This window comes from Gymnodraco acuticeps, unplaced genomic scaffold, assembly GCF_902827175.1.
Source record: "Gymnodraco acuticeps unplaced genomic scaffold, fGymAcu1.1, whole genome shotgun sequence".
NCBI lineage: Eukaryota > Metazoa > Chordata > Actinopteri > Perciformes > Bathydraconidae > Gymnodraco > Gymnodraco acuticeps.
Window position 1 is genome coordinate 829,697 of NW_022989942.1, and position 22,666 is coordinate 852,362.

The 22,666-nt window shown below is 40.1% G+C and overlaps 1 protein-coding gene across 19 annotated transcripts in view; it reads right to left on the reverse strand.

Annotated features, from left to right (window-relative positions):
- lrrc7 (leucine rich repeat containing 7) overlaps nucleotides 1–22,666 on the reverse strand; it is a 133,888-nt gene that overhangs the window by 59,577 nt on the left and 51,645 nt on the right. For 18 of the 19 annotated variants that reach the window (XM_034210119.1, XM_034210134.1, XM_034210118.1 and 15 more), the window contains exon 1: nucleotides 13,942–14,456. The exons of the other annotated variant lie outside the window; for it this stretch is intronic. In XM_034210119.1, coding sequence (XP_034066010.1) covers nucleotides 13,942–13,966 — 25 coding nt within the window. In that variant the 5' untranslated portion in view covers nucleotides 13,967–14,456. Of the gene's footprint in view, nucleotides 1–13,941; nucleotides 14,457–22,666 lie in introns of those variants that run through there. 19 annotated transcript variants of the gene reach the window in all.

Here is a 22,666-nt window from a genome sequence, read left to right on the forward strand (position 1 = left end):
TCATTTGAATCCATTACGGATGCAGATATACAGTACTGTATAAGAGGCTTAACAATGATTGATAGTATGGAACTGCGTATTCACCTGTGACTCATGTGGCTCATCATAGTTAACAAGAGGAGGTTTATTTGTATACTTTTCAAAAATAAAAAGAGAGATGATGCATCATCATCTGTACATTGCATCCATCAGAGTTATCTTTTCACCACCAAATCAGCACCAGTCCCCGTCAGTTGTGATCCGTACCAACAGACCGCAGACACCCTGCCTGTCTGGACGGAGAGAGACGCAGTAGGAGAAAAGTCAGAGCGAGGAGGCAGCTCCATGACAACACCCTGGTGTTAAGCCCACTAGTCACGACACAAATGCGCCCAGCTAAATGTTTTAACACGATGCCATCACCACGGCGACGTGGGCATCACAAGGCAAATTCAGGGCAGTCAGTCAAGGGTGAAACTCTTCCCTCCCACATACCTGGGCACCGTCAAAACTTCAACCTCACGATTCAATGCGCTTTAGAAGGAATATAAATCATGACTAATGATGAACCAAACGTGTGTTACTGCAGGATCATTTAACTTCAATTCTGAACCTTCACACTAAGGCTGCAATCGTTTTTGTATACAAAAGGAAAACGTCATTGCCACGACTGCCACACACAATCTGTACTTGCTATTTATCACTCCCCCTCTCTCCCTGCTTCTCTGTCTTCTTCTCTCTGTTAAAACTTCCTTATCTGTGGTGCCGACTTCTTCACCAGCCTGTAAAGCTCCATCATCACAGTTTGTCTGTTGAGACTTTAAGCAGTATGCTTTTGTGGTAAAATATGACCAGTTCAAGCTCTCAATCTGTTATACTCATAAATCTATTTGTATGTCCATTCATCTATAATCTATGTTCTATGTCATCAGTGTCATTGAACATATTTACTGCATATGAATACCTCGGCTTCAACACAGACATTTTGTACAAATTATAAAATGTGCAAATATATCCTAACCTGGTGTTTGGGACCCCTTAAATGTGTCACAAAATGATCCTGAGGCTTGTTGATATGACTAATGGAAAGGGAAACCCTTTATATTCTAAATGAATCCATTATGGAGGTTAGAGGGGAAAATCCCTCTAAAGCACAACAAATAAATATCCAGCTTTGGTGCTGCTTCATTTGAAGGGTCCACACATCAACAAGGTTAACCACTATAACATCAAAATGCATCAGATATCCACTGTAGGGTCACATGTCAGCAGCCATAATTGAATTGCAAATGAGCGCTGCAGACTGCTTGTTGGGGGCAGCAGAACGCCATGCAAGAGCTGCCATGCAGACAGTGCACAGGACACATAGAGCCCGGCGTAAGACCTGTGGGAGCTGGCCTACATAATAGATACTGCTCACCACAGAGAGAAAGAGAGACACACATGGACACACATTGACACATATTGTGGGGTAATATTTGTATGTGTTCATATTAGCAAACTATGGATGAGCTTAAAATGGGAATAAGTTGTGTAAAACTGTGAGCTGGAGTTGGGGCTGTTTGGAGTAAACAGGGTTTTATTGCTCTGTGGGGGAGGTGTAGGTATGCAGGTCCTTGAGACCTTTTGGTTGTGAAGTGAGCCTGTTTGGTTTCCTGCTGGCCAGCGTTGCGTCGCCCAATGAGATGACCGGAAAAGATAACCAGCTGACCTAACCCTTAACCCCTCCTTCTTACTCCGCCATATCTCCGGTTGATCCCTGGCTTTCTGCCTCTTCTTCACATGCTGCCCCGGGTGAAAGTATCTCTGCAGTATGCGAACCAGTGCAGGAGTAAGCCGGCATTACTCTTTAAGCATTACAATATAACTGTAATATATCATGTTGTATTGTAATGATTGTATTGCATTGTCATATTGCCATTAAAGTAGATTATTGTTAACGGTTACTTTGTAGATATGGATTCCTTCCTGTATTATAACCAGCTGGATAGGGACGCGCGGAGATTTGAAAAGCGGCCCAGTTTGCCCTCCAAATCTCTAACAATATGGAGACACACACTCACACACACACAAACACAAACATACACACACACAGGGAGGGGAAAGTGATCAAAGTAAAATATTTTCAGAGGTGGAAAACAACGTGTTGTGCCTGGAAAATCCATCGTCAGCAATCCAACCACTCACTCTCTAGCCCTGTCACATACACAACATACACACACAACACACTGAGTACACACACACTGCTCTGAGGTCTCACGTGTTATGGAGAGGTCTATTAACATTCTCCACACATGGTTGACTACAGTGAGCCTAGGGTCTTTGCTCTGAATGTAAAGAAAAAGCACTGTCAAAGTAAATGACTGCACCACATCTCATCCCAGAGATAAACTCGTGATTGCAAGAAAATCATTCAATGAAGCATCAATCAAATACTGTTTACTGAGAGAAAATAAGATGTGTCTTTGTCTTACAGCACTTTGTCATAGTAAGCTTTATGCATGTAATATTGTAATATTCCAGTACTGACTGGTTGTACTTAGCTCTATGGGACATTTGTTGATATGCAACGCTTATAAACAAAGCCAAACAGTAGCAAGTCGTACCAAATATATTAAAATGTCATGAATCATTCAAGAACAATAGCTGCTTTTATGTAATATAAGAATCTAAACCTTTTTGACATGCATAAAAGCCCCCACGGAAGAACATTTTCTAGCAGAAATGTTGAATAAATCCCAACTGGGACTGATAAATGTAACAATGTCTTCCATTATTCATGTTACTGTTGTGCGTTTCCCTGTTATGACAAGTGGAAATTCATACTATGAAATAAGTGCATTACTACTGGTTGCTATAAGGTGGGGCTTTTATTATTTTTATTTTGTCTTTACTTGCTGTCAAAGCATTCATTACTTACTGCTACTGTAATGAAGGTGTGGAAAATAAAGTAATCATTTCCTCTTTTGATTATGGCAGGTTCAGCTCGGTTCGGGCAAAAGTAGATGACCCTAATCTCGCTCCTTGTTATGTACACAGCAGTGGTGGACTTCCACTGTTGGCTAGCCAAAATCTCAATCGTAAATATATCATCTGCTTTGCGAGAGATTACAACTAAAAACACATCAATGAGCCACAATATTACACTGGGTGACATGTTCCTTCATTAACAAGAACACACACACACACACACACACACACACACACACACACACACACACACACACGCACAAGTTTATTTTGAGTTGCTCCCACATACGCCAGACAGCTGTCAGAAATATCGTCATTGCACCAAATCAGCTGAAAATAGTCCCCAATGAAGAACATGTGCACAAGTACTGTTAAGAAAAATGTTGAGGGACTTTATTCAAGTGTTTTCATTTTATTTTACTTTATACTTGTACTTCACTACATGTACTGTATGTTGAAAGCTGTACTTGGAATAATCAGTGATAGATAAAAATAGCCCCATATTTATCAGCTGCAACAATAAAGTGATGAACACATTAATGCATCATTTTAATCTAACATAATATTGGAATATTCTGAAATGGTCCTTATATTTTGATAGTTTAGGTATATTTTGATGCAAATTATTGTACTTTAATTTTTGTAAAGTTTTAAATGCAGCATTTTCAGCAGGAAGGGATGGTGCTGATATGGAAAAGTTTGGGGAGACAGATTGTTGTAATGTTGGTTTGGGTATTGTCATTTGACTTGTTGAAAAATGGCCAGACTTCTCCTCTAAAGAAGAACTTATACACATGAAGACGTGGTGATTACATAGGAAAAATCGTATTGAGTTGATAAAATGCCAAAGAGCAGCGAACCCCGGTGCAACCAGACAGAAGCCATCTCTCAGTCTCTTCCTGTCTGATAGCCAATGATAGCCGAGCCGAGACAGACAGCGCAGGACGGAAGGCAGATGCTGTCAATTTACAAAGATTACTATCCTGCTCTCAACCCATTCTTCTTCTCCGCCTTTCAGTCTCACTCTGGTCTTTAAAAGTTCCTCATGACTCCGGCAATAATTAAGAAACTCCAGGATGCTACTGATTCCGATCTCACGCATATTGCAATCACACACGTTTCTAAGTTTCTGTTTTGATCTCATCCCAGCTCTTTCATTAATGGAGGCTGTGGTTATTTTTTGCTTCAATGCAATCACCATTATTTATAGACTCAATAACTTTAAATTACCTCCATGATAAAAGCTGTGAATTTGGGACGGATGAGAGGATGTTAAAGACGCTAACAGAAGCCTAAGGGTTGTTCTCTGTCACCCTCTCACTCACATTCAAACATGTTGACGTACTCTGAGTTGTCTAACTAAGACCTCAGACCGGAGGCTGTCCGGGCCTTTGTCAATCTAAAAGGAGACTGGGTCGCCCACGGCAACACGTGGACCAACCAGCACAGGATGCAGGGAGACCGTCCTCCTCCTGCTGTCCTCTGGGAGAAAGTCATTCCTGGAACTGGGATCCCATTTCCAGGAATAACTGGATGAATTCATGTCATACATACATCAGAAGTATTAGTAGTTTTTAATTAATTGAAAGCATCTGAAAAGGCATCCTGCCAGCTGAGATGTTACCCTTGGACATTTTTTTCACAAGATGCCTCATTATGTTATAATGTTCTAGTTTCCAGCTTAACTATTATAAAGCGAAATATTGTATAAAAGTAAAGATTTGGCCAAAAATCTAATCTTTCAAGGGTTTTTGTTTTTGCAGAAAATGATTTTGTTAAAAATCGATGTTAGATCTTCAATGTTAAAACTCACACCTGTTTCCTAAAAGGAATTTACTTGGACATTACAGCTTCGGTATTTATCTGCTGTAAAAAAAATCCCTTTCCACAAAAACATAGGATTTAATTTGTCTTTTTACTCACTGAGTAAAAAAACTGCCTCAATTTACATCATTGTACTATCAGTTTTGCTTAAAGACACAGATTGTATTGAACAGAAAGCTGAAATAAGGCAAGGCGATAAATGTCCTCCTTAGATTGACATAACTACTTGACTTCTCTAATGGAAGGGGTTGAGACAATTTGAGGAATTCAATTGGAGTCATGGGTCAAAATAAGAAACTTGTCCTTGGCTTTGGATACTATCAGGTTGAAACTGAACAGGGAAGAAACAAAGAGGCAGCATGGAGGAAGATAAAAACCACACACACACACACACACACACACACCTCGCAGAATCGGCAGAAACACTGGGTCACACTGTGTGACACATTGGACAAGTGTGAAAGACTCAGCTTTGCACACACAGAGACACTCACAAAGACACTCTCTCTCTCACACACACACACACTATCTCTCACACACACACACACACACACACACACTGAGCCTATTGTGTGAAACACCTTGTTACAGGCCTGCCATGTTGTTTACCACTGCATGGTTTCCTAAGACTTCTGCCAAACTGATAATGTGTCCACAATCCACATACATGTGGACTGCCACCATTAAATGTGTGTTGTCCTCCGAGAACCAACAGTAAGGATCATATGTGGCCCTGAGAAGCTGCATTGTAGGGCTGCTCGATTATGGCAAAAATCATAATCTCGATTATTTGGGTCAATAATTGAAATCACGATTATTAAAAACGATTATCCATTTACTTTGAAAACATCCATTTATTTAAAAAGAAAATGTGAACAGTATGTTATTAACAGTTGATTACCGTGAACTTTAAGTATAATTCAACTGAAAAACCAATACAAAAATTAATTTAAAAAAAATCTTTCAAAAACAATATCGTTTTATTTCAATTATGTTGTTTTCAGAATCGTTGCAAGCCAAAATCGTAATTGCGATTAAAATACGATTAATTGAGCAGCCCTACTGCATTGTCCCAGAATGCACCGCCAACTAGTTTGCATTCTCTATCTGCAATATCCTGGTTTGACTTCCTCCTTGGCAGAGACAGGTCATCATGGCTGATGCTCTTGTAGCTGTCAGAATAGATGAGGGGAGATTTTTTGTTGAGACAGAGAAATACCAGGAGCTCTGTGTCCTGTCCCGTCACTGTATCATACGAGAGATGCCTGGTGAGCCACAGCTGAGGACACCAGATCTTAAAGTGAAGCCTGGGGAGTCGCTTGACCTGCTGCAACGGGAATTTAAAAAAGAAAATAGGGGTGCAACTAATAATTACTTTCATTTTCCTTTTTGTGTTGTAGATTGTGTTGATATAGATTAATCAGACCGAGAATATAGATTGTAAAAACATTCCAAGATGTTCAAAGGTGTCAATGAAACAACTTTAAATGTCTTTTATAAAACCAACACATAAACAGAACAAATCATCCACCAAAACGTCTCAAAACACAGTTGAAAAAGGGAAGTAACGAACACTTATTTTGCTTGTTGACAAATCTATACCCATTTTCTCCTTGATTATTTAATTAATCAATTGGGTTTTAGTGTCAGAAAAAAGGTTGTCACCTTTTCCCAGAGCACAAGGTGAAGATTCCATAATGTCTTGACCAGCAGTCCAAACCAACATTTAATTCAATTTTAAAAACCATAACACCAACATTATTGCACTTTAAATCACTTAAACCAGGGGTACTCAAATACAAATCTTAAAGGTCCAAAATAAATGTTTCAATAAGACAAAGGTCCGTTTATTACGGTCATTCAAACTTTTAAACAATTGCAACAAGATTCTTAACACGAGGTTGCAAAAATAAAGGCAGCTGCACCCTCTTTCATTCAGCGTTCCCATTATTGCTTTATAAATGTCTTCCCCCCCTTCTGTGTCCACTGAGGTTCGTCAGGCCCAACACATCTTCAACAAACTCCCCCTTTGCCTCATCATAAAAACTCACAAACACCAGCAACTGAGCATTGTCAGTGGTGTCAGTGGACTCACCCACAGCTAAGGAAATGCACTGTGCATTTTTTTATTCCATCACGTAGCTGATGAATCAAATCACCAGCCAGTATTTATGTTCTTCTGGTTGCTGTGGAATCTGAGAGGGGGATTTGCTTGATTTGACCTGTTATTTCCCTGTTATTGTTTGGCTTCAACATGGTCTCCATCACTTCAGTCATGCATTCTTTTATACTGCAGTTATTATCCAGTGGAAAGTCCTTACCTACTGGCCTAGTTAAATCAAAGTGGTTACTTTTTTTTGGCTGGGCAGTGTAGTTTTACACACCGTCTTATTTGACTTTCTCAGGACTAAAAACTGTTTTTTGGGGGCATAAGAAAAAGAAGAAAAGAACAAAATATATTTACACACGTAAGGTCATCATCTTAATAGTTGTGTATGCTCATCCGTGAGCAGAGCATCAAGTTGACATGTCTATTACAGCTGAATGCGGCGATTACCATTTTGTTCAGCAAAACGCCTCATAAACGTATTAAGATAAACAGCTTCAGTGCGTTTTGATTCAATGCTGAGTACAGCCAAACTGACAGTCTCTTCTCTGTCAGTACTGTAGACCGCAAATACCTCATTCCTTCAGTGCTTGGGTCTGAATGCTTCTCGTTTTGCGCCGTCCCGTTCAAATGAATTCGCCGCCAATCATATGTCCACGCTCGCGCCAGGACCGGGGGAGGGGTTACATGACGTGCATCTTGTGCTGCATTCACTTGCACTCGGACATTAGAGACTTTCTCTCATAAATGTCCGATGAGCCACAACTTTTCTTTCAAAACAAAGCTGCCAACTGGGGTGGCAGCTGGGGTGGCAAGGCCTATTTTTAGGGTGTCAGTTGCCACCCCGGTAGGTGAAACTAGGCTACTAACTACAGTACAGATGGCACTAGATGAGCTGTTAATTCTCGCTCTGAATTTTTTTTTTTAAACTCTCGCTCTGACTCAGACAGGTTGAAAGAGACGAGACTAGGGATGTGCATCTCCATCACTGAGGCCGATGCGATGCGCATCTCGATACGTTGCCACGATACGATACATTAACGATACATTTGAAACACCAGGCGATGCATACGATTCACCCCTGTTGCGATACAGTTCGATACGATTTGATTCAACATTATGCGATTCGGTGCGATACGATGCGATTCAACACGATGCAAAAATAATGATACTTCAATTTGGTACGACAGAGGATTTTTGTTTTATTCCTTATATGCAGCAAATCATACATTAACAAAAAAGTGCTTTACATATTTGGTACTGCACATCCCATCATGCCGTTTATTTTTTACCTTAAAAAGCTCTCCAGAGTACAATTGTATAACACCTCACAGTTAAACAATGTAAGGATGCATTGCTCATGATTAACAATGTGAAAATAACAGCTACCATAGAGCAATGCCCATACAGCTGCTGCCTGATGTGCTTAACACTCATTCATAGGCTAACTCACCAGTGAGCAGAAAGCGGTGGGTTCTATATGAACAATAAATAATACAAATAACCTTTCACGAACAGGTATTTCATAACTGCTTACAGTGAGGAATACATTTAAATTATTATTGGCCGTCACAGGCTGCTGTAAACTAAACACCACTCTCTCTGACAGAACACCTCACTGAGTGATTTAACTCATATGTCTAACTTTGAGGTTTCTCTTTTCAGCCGCAGACCCCATGTCGACTCTTTATGTGCGTCTCTAAGTTCCTCGTACTACTTGTGTACTTTAAATCGGCTCGGCATCGTTAACAATTTGCGAGCGATTTTTCAAGTTGACCGTCTGTGCCGCGCACATATACCATCAGGACGTTACTGATGGGGTTTCGGCTGCGGAGTGATACTGTGTGTATGCAAGCCCGCATCTAGGACGGATCTATGTATCATGGCTGTAGACCTGTTAAGTAATAAAGATACCTCATATAAAGGTCTACGGATACCTTATTACTCTCCATGACCTGCGGTCAACTATATAGCCTAGCATAAAGGACTATTACACCGTCTTTCTTGAACAATCCGAAGTGTTACCAAACGTTTGATTTGTAGGTATTTTTCGGTGCGCTGTGTTTCTCTTTCTCCTCGACTTCCGTGTGTGTTGATAACTGAGACTCTCGGCCTCCGTAGTGGCGAAGATATCAAAGATCGTCTCTGCTGAGCGTTGACAAGATGAGGGGATTTTATATGAATGAATCGGTTTTTTACCGATGCAAAGACGCTACGCAATCGATGCATCGCGAGTTCAACCCGGTTCAACCCAAACTGTAGCCGATGTGCACTCTTTCAACCGGTGCACTCGCATCTTGAACGTTTATGCCGGTGCACCGATGCGAATCGGTGAATCTTAACATCTCTAGACGAGACACACATTTTTCCCACCCACATTCCGCGAAGACCCGCCCTACTGTGCCTCTGATTCGCAGATTGTTTGGGGAGAAAAAACGCTGACTGGATGCTGAATGTGATTGGACCAATGCGTTGACAGACACACACAGACAGTGGAACAGGACATGCAGAGCGCTGTTTGCAGTCTATGGACATAGCGGATCATTTGCGTTGTGGCGATGTCTCGCAGATAACACAGATAATACAGATTATACATATGAAAAGTATAATTTGCTCAGAGTCCAGAGACAGTTGTGGTTCGGTCCGGATCCGGACCGGAGTCCGGACTTTGAGGATGCCTGACTTAAACTATTATCAAAAGAGATCAATGTCTAAACAAACAACACCCCTTTTGCACTGATGACAGGCATTTGAAACAAGTCATGTATGTCCTTATTATGTATGTTAATGCTCATCCTTAAGTCTCCAATGTCAACCAATGTTTGTATTTCGCCTGGACAAGTTGTTCTCTTTCTACAAAGGCACACAAATCAGAACTATGACCGCTTCACGCCACAGAAACCTGACTAGTTTTACCCAAAGGAATGCACAATGTACTATAGGAGGACCATCCCATGCGAAAATATAACTGTAAGCATTGGATGAAGTTAAATAGTTCACACAGAGATTCATTTTCTTGTTAGACTGAAGGCCTATAGGAACAGCACCCATGATCTCTTATTGGAGCCAAAGAATTATGTCACCCCAGAGAGAACAATGTGCATGATGCAACCATGGCAACACTGTCACAGAGGCTGGAGAAGGGACAGAGCGGATGCTCCCACATGAATCTGTGCTCGCAGTGAAGGAAAAAAATCACATTAAACTAAATGAACAAAACGGATTAGATACATTTATCCTGTGAGAGACCAGTTTGGAACAGTTTCATGGAGCCTGTGTGAGCCTACAGTACAGTAGGCCTACGTGCCGTGGCCAAGAGGGTAATGTTTCTGTCTGTTCCTCCTCCCTCCCTCCCTCCCTCCCTCCCTCCCTCCTCTATGCTTCTCGAAAATCCTGCAAAGGTTTCCTAACATGGATTTGGAAGTTGTAAGAAAATGCAGCAACATTGCATGATATTGTTAGCGTGTAGTGTCTGCTCAAACAAGACACACTGCTTCAAGTCAGACTCCATAATCCCAAATGGGAGAACATGTGATTCCTGTAGGCCTGAAATAAGGATTTATGACTACATTAAATACATTTAAAAACATTTAAACAAAGGATGTTATTGTCTGTGAAAATATATATGTTTTAACTGAGTTATCTGTGCATTTCTTCCTCAATCATTTGATTAACTGTTGAGCGAAAATATGATGAAAAAGGTTTAAAAATGTATGCCTTAAAAAAACAATTATTTTGTACAGCCACCAGTCAAAGACACACATATATTGAGTTTATGATGAAGAACAAGAAAATCTACATTTTCTATACATTTTTGCTTAAGAAATTATTATGTTTTATTATAAGAAACAAGTTGCAGATTCATTGATGTGTTGCAGCTCTATCCTGCAGCTATTCTTCTCAACTGTCCATCCATAGGCAGCACAGTTTGTGACAAACAATCCACATTTTGTAAAAATATCCTAATCACATCCCGGTTTAGTTCTCCCCATCTTGGAAGCATTGTTTGGTCATATTCTTGCAAAGAAATCGCTAGTAAGTCCTTGTGGCGCTAACATTAAAGAAGTTCCAATATCTAGACTCAGTTAACTCAACGAGACTCATCACTTTCTCTAGCACATTTTGTGGCATCAACACAACTGACAACACCAATAAATCAAAGTCATAGCCTCCACAGTCATCATAACCCCTGAAAAACATTGCAATTCATCCTCATCATCATAACACACACACATACACACACACCAGTATCTCTGTCCCCCTACCCTCACAGGGAAGTCTTACCCTTGGCCCGTCACCATAACGACGGGAGCCGGTTCCATGGATACAGTCACTAGGCAACCAGCAGCATCAGCAGTAGCGGAGCAGCAGTGTCCTGTCAGAGCTGTAGTGGAGCAGCAGAGAGAGAGCCGTCCTCCTCTGGCTGCATGCAAGTTGCTTTTTGAAGAGGCAATGTTAATGCGTTTATCGTGTCTCCGATCTGAAGCCTCTTACATTACACTCAACACTAGAGGCGCTTACTGCAATTTACACTGACATAAAAGGACCTACACTGGGGACTAAACTGGGCACAATTTGCGGATGAAGGTGTTTGTGATTATTAAAACTTTAAACATAACTTCCATCTCGAATATGGACACTGCTTCTCTTTCTGATTTTATTTCTCATTATAAGGAACTAATAATGAGAGAAAACACAAGATATAACCATTTCAACGATAAATGCAATGTTAAATTGGGGCTCCATTTAACTATGTGTTTATATTATTTGTTAATTTGCCCATTTTCACATGTGGTTAGATATTGCATTACATATCATTTAGCTGACACTTTTATCCAAAGCGACTTACAATAAGTGGAAAAACCATAACGATTCAGACATATGCGTTTGGTCCATACAATGTCATAAAATAATATCATATACAGTCCACGGTGGCATCTTCAGAATTGTCCAATTCAGTGTGAAAGCCAAAGATATTCACTTTAATATCCCATCAATTCGCACATTTTACATGTAACACTTGTACTGGAGAATATTTGGCAATATTTGCCCAAAAAAATTACATTAAGGATTTATCGATGATCAAACCATTTCTGTTAATCAACAGACCAATCAATGGACTAACCCATCAGCTACTAACAGCTGGAAGAAAAGCAACCACAGACACCTAAAACCAGCTCTGAGCAGTGGAGGAAGACACCGCTGGATACTTAAATGCTAACATATTTAAAATATGTTTAAGGAATGAATTAAAGTGAAAGCAGCACAAAAATTCGCAAGACTTTTGCCTCAAGTTCATTTGTGTTGAAGGTTGAAATACCACATACACAAAGAAATCAACTTTAGGGACGCAATGTCAGACTTATATGATTTGATAAGAGGGGGGTTTAACCCACAGATGTTGTGAAAGAGTGAAGGTACAACATTTACCTGTAAATGTGTTGGGATCTAGCCATGTGAAAATGGAAATACCTACATAAACTACTTCAAAACTGTAGTGCAGACATTGTGTGCATGTACATGGTGACATTAAGATTATAGATACAAGATTCAAAGGTTTATTGTCATAACATCTAAACAACTACGGTGGAGTTATGTAATGTATGAACTTAGTTTGCAGGTTCCTGAACAGTGCAATTACAATACATAAGAAAATAAATATAAAAAACATTCCCATAAGAGCACATTCTTCCAGGTAATGTATTATTTTTGTTGATGATATTACTGCAGGGCAGTCTTAACAATCAGTTTAAAGTCTCCAAAAATAAACTACCAAGTCTGCCACATCTATAAGCCAACCATACTGTAACTGAATCCATACATGTTGTAGAATAAGGAGATTAGTATATATGTTGTGTAGACCACAACCTATGACTTTTTATTTTATTTAACCAGATTGAGATAAAATCTCATTTACAATGCTGACCTGGCCAAGAAGGCAGCAACGTTACACTGCTACATGAAACCAAAGAAAGAGACCAATACTGAAAACAGAGCATGGCCTGTTTGTAAAAATGATACAAAATAAGGCTAATAGAAGTGACCGCAAAGCCCAGATGAAATTAAAATGTATTAATAGAACTCATCTTAGAGGCAGCACAGACAGAGAAGCTTTGAAATATGTTGCATTGAAGATCGCAATTAAATATTCCCTTTGATTAAAAGAAGCCCTTTTTTGCATGTAGCTGCCCGGAGTGCCCTGGCTACAAGTCAGAAAGACATTCAGTATGTGTGCTGTTTAGTAATAGGACAACAAGAGAAATCACAGCACATAACCACGAAACATTACGATCCTGACAATTAAACCCTCTAACCTTGTACAGGTTTATAACAGCGGTAATAAAGCATTTACCCGGATGGTTAACAAGCCTTTGTCATTACAAGCGTGACTGATACAGCTAAATAATGGGCCAGATAGGCTAATAAGCTGCAATACCTCAGGCTGCACAATTTAACAGGTGTGCGTGTCTGCGTGTGTGTGCGCGCGTGTGTGTGTGATAATATCTTATATGAGAGCATAAAGCTATCATGGCAATACTGCTGGGGGCAATATGTCAAGACAGGAGAGTATATGACACTGCATCATATATCCTTTTCTCACACACGCACACGCACACACACACACACACACACACACTCATCCCTCCCCCCTCTACCCTGCAGTCATGGCTGTTTCATTAGCTCATCTTGAAAGGCCTGAAGATGAGGCTCTATGAAAGAATGAAGAGACAATTGTGATAGAGATATAAGTGGGGAAACATCTATATGCAGTAGACAGTGCTAGACGTTGTTGCACATATTAGGTAATGCCATTATTTGTCGCATGATAGTGTCCTTATTAAACATTTATAGCCATGAGAAAATCATGAGATGCATGTGAATTATATGTAGAAAATACGACAGCCGATCTAGGACATGTTGGATATAAAAATGGCATTGTGTGCATTAATGTCAAGACTATGAAGTCCTTGTCGATATCAATGGGATTATTCATTAAGCGTTCATTAACACACTGAATGACAAGCACTGCAGCAGGTATGTGTCAACCCATGTTGCCTTACGTTGTAAAGTAGAGTAGTTATCCATCTGGCAGCCTGCTGGTGGGGGATCCGGTTCTTTCTTTTTTTTAAATCACTCAGGAGTTCCCTTTGAACACCACAGCACCGGACAGCGATCAGTCTACCGGGACGAACCGAGCCGGTGTGAAACCAGGACAGGTACCTGCGCTACCGGCCGCATCCTCAGGACCCCCGGGACGAGAAAACGGAGGAGGTGAGCACATCAAGCACTCCGGTAGGGAGACTCATATCGTTATCATTCGGTCAGGTTTAAATCCAACACACCGTTTTCACTCAGATCTCATCGGAAGGTTTCTCTACAAGATTGCCTTGCTCCGCCTCCATGTGAAAAAAAAGAAATGGAAAGCAAAGCCAAGATGCGGGCACACCGGGGAGGGAAAAAAAGGTCAGTGTGCGGTTAAGAAAAGCACACGGGAGAAACGGATCCGTGACCGAGAGGAGCGGTGGCGGTGCCCTTCTTCTTCATTACCGAGCAGGGAAGCACATACTGCATGAGCGCCGTAGAGAGAGCGAGAGAGAGATGGATAAAGATGGAACGAGGACACTAGAGTAGGTGCGTTCGCGCGTGCGCAAGATTGTGCGTGCCCCTGTGTTGTAAAGTTGCGCGCGGGTGTGTGCAAGTGTGTGAGGAAGATGAAAAGAATGACACTCGTCTTTTGCATCTCTCTCACACACACTCACTCACACACACACACACACACACACACACACACACACACACACACACACACACACACACACACACTGTTCCTGAGACTGTTGCCATGCTGCCTTCATCTATCCCTTTGAGAAAAATGTGTTTTTTTCTGTGGACAAAAATAGCTCAATGTCACTTTAAGATTGTTTTAAATGAGAGTTTTAAACTGCAACCATATACAAATATACATGTATGGCTATGTTCATTAATGATTTATGCTTAAATCAAACAAAACATAAACAATGTGACATTTTGAAATATAAATAATATGCACTGGTACAAAAATATTTAGAGTATGTTGGACAGCAGGGGAGGTACATGAAAGATAATCAAGTCAAATAAATTAAGATATTCTGACTTGCGAAATAATTCTACCTGTCTCATGATGCAACCTAATAGTGTCTCCCTTTATGCCACGTCCATATAATATTGCAGTTCTCAGAGCATAATAACTATTCTCTAATTTGGAGCAATAACGTCAATATCGGAGTTGTTTCCGACTGGATTTTTCAGTAGCTCACATTTTGGCACTTAACAAATAAGAAGTGCTCAACAAAAAGTAAAGTCTCACATCAGCCAAATATACCATTGAAGATAATCAGACCTATATTGAATGAGTACACTTATTTTTCCAATGCACAATACATTTTGATTCTCACATGTTCATTTCTGCAACCACACAACTGTCTTGTTTGATTATGTGAATGCTCGCAATTTCCATCCATGAGGAGAGATTATCCTATTCATTTATCAGATTCCACAAAGATCCTAGAAGAAATTAAACAACTGTTTGCACAGGCTTGGAAGTGCTCATAATGACAGACAAACGGTCCTCATGTGTAAGATCTATGGAGCTTTTAGTGTCACCTTTAATAAGGTCTTCGGATCCAACCAGCCATCGCAGCAGTAACACTTTCAGGTGATCAGATGCGTGTTTGAGAGTCAGTTTGCAGAAACATCACAGACATTATCAGCAACTGTCCCTGCTGCCAAAGTGTTTGGCCTTATGCCCGGGACAAATGTGTCCCTCCTCCTCTCCATCCTCCTCTTGACCGGGACTTTAGTTTCCAAAAATGAAATATGAATCCAAAAAGTAAAGGTGCCATCTATCAAAAGGGATAATCACAGTGTTATTGAAGCTTTAGAACTACAGCTACATTTTTTTAATTCACACAACAGGTCTAAGGGATTTTTCTTGCCATAACTTATCATAGCACTAAAAGCGACTGTACCTGTTGGAAGAGAGAGAATGTAAGATGGCAGTCCAGAGGCTAAACATGAGTTCCATATAAATGGTTCTTGAGAAATCCAAATCATGTGGACGACATTCTCTAGCCGCAAATGAATGCGTGAGAGTCAAATTGTAAAGCAATGTGTTCAGTAAGGCAGAAAGGAGCTATATAAATGCAACATAAGTGCTGCCACTGTTATGATTGCATAGTTGTTATGGTTGCTCAAATGCAGAGGACCCTTGTTTTGTGATGGACATCATAGATGTTTAGTGCACAGCCAGAGCTCAAAGCATGGTGCAGTGTGCTGCTCATAGCCTGCTGAGTGGGCTCCTGTTGGGAGGCTTCCTGAACCCAATCAGCACATCCACAGCCACCAGGAGGTCAGTTCAATGTGTTGCCTTATTAGACGTGGTGTCTAAATATGAGTTGCCAATTGCTCATTAGCTAAACTTCCTATCAATATGTTTCACCTTGGATACTTATTTCAGACTGATCTGCAAATATTGGCAATGACATAAACATCAATAGGCTATAGTAGAAATTCTGCAAACTCCTGACTGTGTCCAATAGTGACATATTTCCCATTTCTTGCTTTTTGCACAAATGGCAACTAAAATAAGGTAAAAAAAACATGATACCCCGTAATTACTCTGACATATATATATATACGTAAAGAGCTAATTGCCCTTATGTATTTATTGTTTATTTAATAATAAATAATATAATAAATAATAATATCCAAACATTTGGTCTACCTATGCTGTAAAATGTATTATCCCTTCGATTTACACACAGCATCTGTCTGTCCGTCCTGGGAGAGGGATCCCTTCGATTTACACACAGCATCTGTCTGTCCGTCCTGGGAGAGGGATCCCTCCTCTGTTGCTCTCCCTGAGGTTTCTCCCATGTTCCCTTTAAACTGTGGGTTTTCTCCGGAAGTTTTTCCTTGTACGATGTGAGGGTCTAAGGACAGAGGGTGTCGTATTATCATACTGATATTCTGTACAAACTGTGAAGTCCACTGAGACAAATGTAACATTTGTGATATTGGGCTATATAAATAAACATTGATTGATTGATATTTCCTATAGGGACAAGTACTGCACTTTAAATCACATTAACCAATAGCAGTTTTTTAAATGCCTCCAAATATGGGACTTTAAAATACATAAAGCCTGAGAGTAAAATCCATATAAATCAGCACAAAAGTAATATAATAAAATGATCATAACGCTCACTGACAAACAACAGGTCCTTCACAACATGACTCTCTAAAAACTGTTTCAGCTTGCGTTTAGAAAAGTCCTGAATCATCCAGCATTGGCGTAACTCCTAGGGATACTGGGCTGAGATTAAAGAAGCAGGCATGAGGCAAAAATCCAGGACCATCAAGATGAATTTGTTTGGAGAAGATGCTGCATTTAAATGAGAGTGTGGAGCAATACATTCCTGGAAAATAGCCTTTATTGACTAAAAGTAGAGCCAAAATAAAATAACAATGATCAACTCAAATACATGAATGGTGTGACAATATTTGACCTGTAATTGCCCTGAAATAATGTATGCCTCAATGGGATGCTATAATACAAATAGGGATTCCTTTCAAAAGGGGCAGTGTGAGTCAGGATTTGTATTAGAATCTCGTGATCTATATCCAAATAATGTAGACCATAGTTGATACTACAGGAGAAAGACTGGGCGTTTGGGAGGTCCTGACAAAAACAAAAGGCTTCAATCTGAAGCTGTAAAAGAAGTTTCTGAAGCACATTATTTGGAATTAAGTGCTCTGGACGTGAAGATAAAATAGGATTTCTATCATGGCTTGAACTGACTTCTCACCCTTGATAAATTAACATAAGATGACCTTCAGCTTCACTTCACTCCAACGTATTCAACTCTACTCAAACAAATCACATAGTATCCTTATGCCATCTGTGCCAGTTGGCAGTGCCAGGCTAAAGCCCCAGTAAAACCCAGATGGCAGCGCTGGGACTCTCCAAGATTGACTGAGTTTAACAACAGTCTGGAGAAAACAGGAAGCTGGCCAGCCAGGCACTCTGTCAGTCAACAAGTCATCTCTCTCTCTCTTCCTGGGATAAGGATTTTTCAAAACCCATACAAATTGATAAAACTCCAATCCAAAAATCCTGTCTTTAAAAAAAGTTCACGCCAAAGTCCTGTTTAGCAGCTGGAACTGGATTTGTTGCCTGGCAACAACTCAGAGGGACCTTGGGGCTTTTTAGTCAGAGTGTACAGAAGAATTTTGGTTTTGAAAGAATGAAACATTTTCTTGTAATACAATAAAGGGGTTTACCTTTTTCCCTAATGGATGATTGAATGATTGTTTATTGACAGGATGGTAAGTAGCATATTAATGACTTGTGTCTAAATGGCTACAATGTATAGTTGTATCATGTAAAATGTTGAGGAATCCTTGCATTTCTTTCTATTTTTCATTTCCTGTTTTCTCTAAATGCGCTCTTGCACTTTGATTACAGAAATGTAGTGCATCTTTTTATAAAAGCATTGAGCCACAGGAGGCAACACTTTACAATGATTTGAAATCAATATGAGGAGCTTCATGATGTGTCTGTTTATGACTGACTGATTTACTCAATATTCCAAACCCAAATGAAACTAATAAAAACATAATTGTTTTTAGCGATTATTTTAGGAATACCATTTTTGTATCATTGACCAATCTTCAATATCAGTTGAACACAATCAAGTATTACTGAGTGTGAATGTTCATGCATAGTCATTTGCAAATTTTTCTTTTATTTAAGGAGATGTTAGAAAGTCCAGAATCCTTTACTACAAACATTTATGTATGAACACTTTCTGATTTAGCTTAAAATGTAAGATGAGCATTGTTGCTGACTTCAGCTGCAAATGTATCAGATGTAAAGACAATGTATGGAAAACAGATTTTACCGTGTGTGTAACACTTTGGTGGGCCAAATTCATTTTACGTGAGCCAGGTTATGCCTACGGGTCCTATTTAAGGCAGCATGGATTCAGCTGATTTCACCCACAGGTCCTATTCTGGGCAGCTCTGGTTTAGAGCTTGGATCTGCTATAAAACATAGATCACTCTGCTGTACATGTAGAGACCTTGTCTATTTTTGGTACCACTACTATGAGTGATAGATGGAAATAACAACAATTCTCGTCAGGATTCCCATTTTGTGCAGTTGTTAAGTTTAGAACAAGGTTTGAGTAAGGGTTGAGTTTCATTTCATTTCAAACCTTTATTTAGACAGATAAATCCCATTGAGATCATTGATCTATTTTTCAAGGGAGACCTGCTCAAGTAGTTCCACATGAAACATACAAACATAAATAGAACAACAAAAGGACATCATACAGCATCATTTACATAATTATCCACATAAACAGGTACCTATAGCTTCCGATTGAGTAGCATCCAACCGAGCTTTAAAAACATTTAGTGGCACCAGATTGTTCAGTTTCCATTTAATTTGCAGACTATTCCAAGACAGAGGAGCTGCGCATCTAAAAGCTGTCTTCCCTAAGACAGTCCTAGCAGTTGGCACATTTAATAAAACCACAGCATTCGATATCAGGCAGTAGCCACTTACAATTTTCCGTGAGATCACGGAGCAGATATAAGATGGAAGTTTCCCTAAAATTGGCTTTGTATATAAAAATGTACCAGTGACTGAGCCTCCGTACAGTTAGTGAAAGCAAACCAGCCCTTGCATACAGGGTACAGTGATGGGTTTACAGTTTGTCACAAATCTCAGTGCACTGTGATACGCAGCATCTAACTTGACCAGGCAATTGGCAGGTGCATTCATATACATCAAATCACCATAGTCCAGCACAGGTAGAAAGGTCACAGTGACTAGCCTTTTCCTGGCCTCAAGCGAGAAACAGGACTTGTTCCTGTAGAAGAAACCTAGCCTAACCCTCAGCTTTTTAAGCAGGTTATTGACATGAAGTTGAAAAGTAAGACAATCATCAAGCCAGATACCAAGGTATTTGTAACAGGTAACCACTTCAAGTTTTATTCCTTGCGTAGTTACAATATATGAAACAGGCTCTGGTGTCTTTTTAGCTTTAGAAAAGAGCATTACCTTGGTTTTCTCAACATTTAAAAGAAGCTTTAGTTCAGAGAGCTGAGTCTGAATAATGTTCAAAACATCCTGTAATTCAACACCAGCCTCCTTAATGGAGGGACCTGCATAGTAGGGCTGCACTATTTTGGGAAAAAATCTAATTGCGATTTTTCTGACAAATATTGCGATTGCGATTCGAATTGCGATATTTATTTTTAAGCGACCCAACGGAAGTTTATTGTAAAATGCGGCCATAACTCCGGCTAGGAAGGTCGTATCAACGTACTCCCGTCTCTAGCACCCCCGCAGCCCGAGCTACGAGTGAAAGATCTAAACTTACATGAAACTTCCGTTGGGTTGCTTTAAAGTCAAGCTTCAGTTTAAGATTCACCCTTTTAGATGTAGAACATGTGATGGAGCATTACTAACCTGACTCAGATGGTTTGTTTCACCAAACCATCTAGGAAAGCTCCATTGGAAGCCATTTGGAAAGGGCAGGCACTTTCAAAAATACTTGGCAGGTGATTGGATCAATCTGTCTATCACCTTCTATCAGTGACGTGCGGTGAGGTTCATGGCTGGTGAGGCACTGACTCTTTCAGAGTCAGATTTACAAATATTATATTTTGACCTTAATCGAAATATTCGGTTATTTTCATAAGCTTTTTTAGTCTGATGCTTCAATTCATGTTAAACAGACCGTTCAACAAAAGGATACCCAAAATCTAAATATTGGATTGTTCTTTCTTAGTAAGATCCCATTTTCATTACAATTGGGGTCTTACCTTGACTTGAAGATGAAGTCCATGCTATCCTTCTGGACAACAATCTCTTTTTTGTAAAAGTCCTCCTTATCTTCCTGTAGTTTCAAAAGTCTAGTTTGTTGTTTGCGTCTACCGTCTCTGCGTAGAATAACAGTAGCAACAAGAACCTGTTGGCTCATTTGCGCCCCCTTTAGTGCGGCAGAGGTTATGGCTGCCTCCCCTGGTGCTTTTTTCATTGCCGTTGTATGATGAGACCAGTGAGCTTAAATATCATATACGTGAAATAAGTTATTTAGAGACTATAGATGGCGAGGATAAATGTAATAAAGGGATCTACAAACATTACATTGGTGACATACAGTGAGATGGTGCAGGCATGCGCTTAGGGCCCGCTTTCCAGCCAGTTTCTGTGGGGTGACGCATTCTGAGGTGAGGCAGAGCTCATCTGTACCTCACCTTACCCCACAGTAACTGGCTTGAGCGTGCTCACAAAATAAGTGCCCGCGTTAAATTAGTGCCCACGCTCCAGCCAGTTACTGTGGGCTTACGAGAGGCAGAGCTCGTCCCTGCCTCACTTCTCATCGCTACCCGTAGTTGTAGCGGAGCTCGGCCAATTTGCTGATTTTGACTATAAAAAGCGATTGGAATCATACATAAATCACATTTACAACACAGATCAGTGGAGACATATTATTATTATTACTATTTAGTTTTTCTTTAGTTGTTTTTCCGTTACATTCGAGTATGACAGGTGAGGCTCTGCCTCCCCTGACTGCACGTCGCTGCCTTCTATCATGGGCCACTTCTGATTGATTAACAATGGCTGGTACATGTGGAGCACAGCACTTCTGATTGGTGTGGATGACTGACACACAAGAAGAAGAAAAACAATTATTAAAAAAAAAAAAATTGTAAAAAAAAAGAAAAAGTACAAAAAAATCGCAGGCTTTGCGATTTGATAATCGCATCATCTCGAATCGCGATTTCGATTTAAAATCGATTAATCGTTCAGCCCTACTGCACAGTAAATCACGGTATCATCCGCATAAAAATGTAAAGTAGCTTCATCCACATTTTCACCTAAAGTGTTGATATATATGGAGAATAAAAGTGGACCTAAAACAGAACCTTGGGGAACACCATTAGCAAAGTTTAACCACTCAGAAGACAGCCCATCAAAGTGAACACATTGGGACCTTTCAGAGAGGTAGTTCACAAACCACCCTACTGCATGGCTGGACATGCCTATACTGGCTAGCCTCTGCTTTAAAATGCAATGATCGACGGTGTCAAACGCTTTTGAAAGGTGAATAAATAGAGCTGCACAACTCTGCTTATTATCTAAAATACTCGCCACATCATTAACCACTTTCATTGTGGCAGTGATGGTGCTATGTTGTTTTCTGAAGCCTGACTGATGTTTAGACAGGATGTCATTTGTACATAAAAACACCTTTACCTGTTCACTCACTAAGCGTTCAAGAACCTTAGCCAGAACTGACAACTTAGAGATTGGCCTATAGTTATTTAATAAGGTGGCCTCCCCTCCTTTTAGCAAAGGCAGGACATACGCTGACTTCCACAATTTTGGAATTGTGTTTGTGCTGAGGGAGAGGTTAAAAAGAGTAGTGAGAGGTGGAGCAATAAAATCTGCAGCTATCTTTAAAAAGAAAGGTTCTACGTTGTCCGGGCCAGCCGGTTTCTTAGGATCTAACTTGGTTAAAGCTTCACAAACAACATCAACAGTAAAAGGGGTAAAACTAAGGCTAGACAATGAGAGAAAAATTGACATTTGCCATAAAGGGAAAGCCTGAAGTGTTCCATCAAATATGGGGGGAATTCTTGGAGTTTCTGGAAATAAATGTGCCTCCTAATTGACCTTGTCCTCTATAATGGTTGGATGTGATATGGCTGCTTGTCTACCGGCCTTGT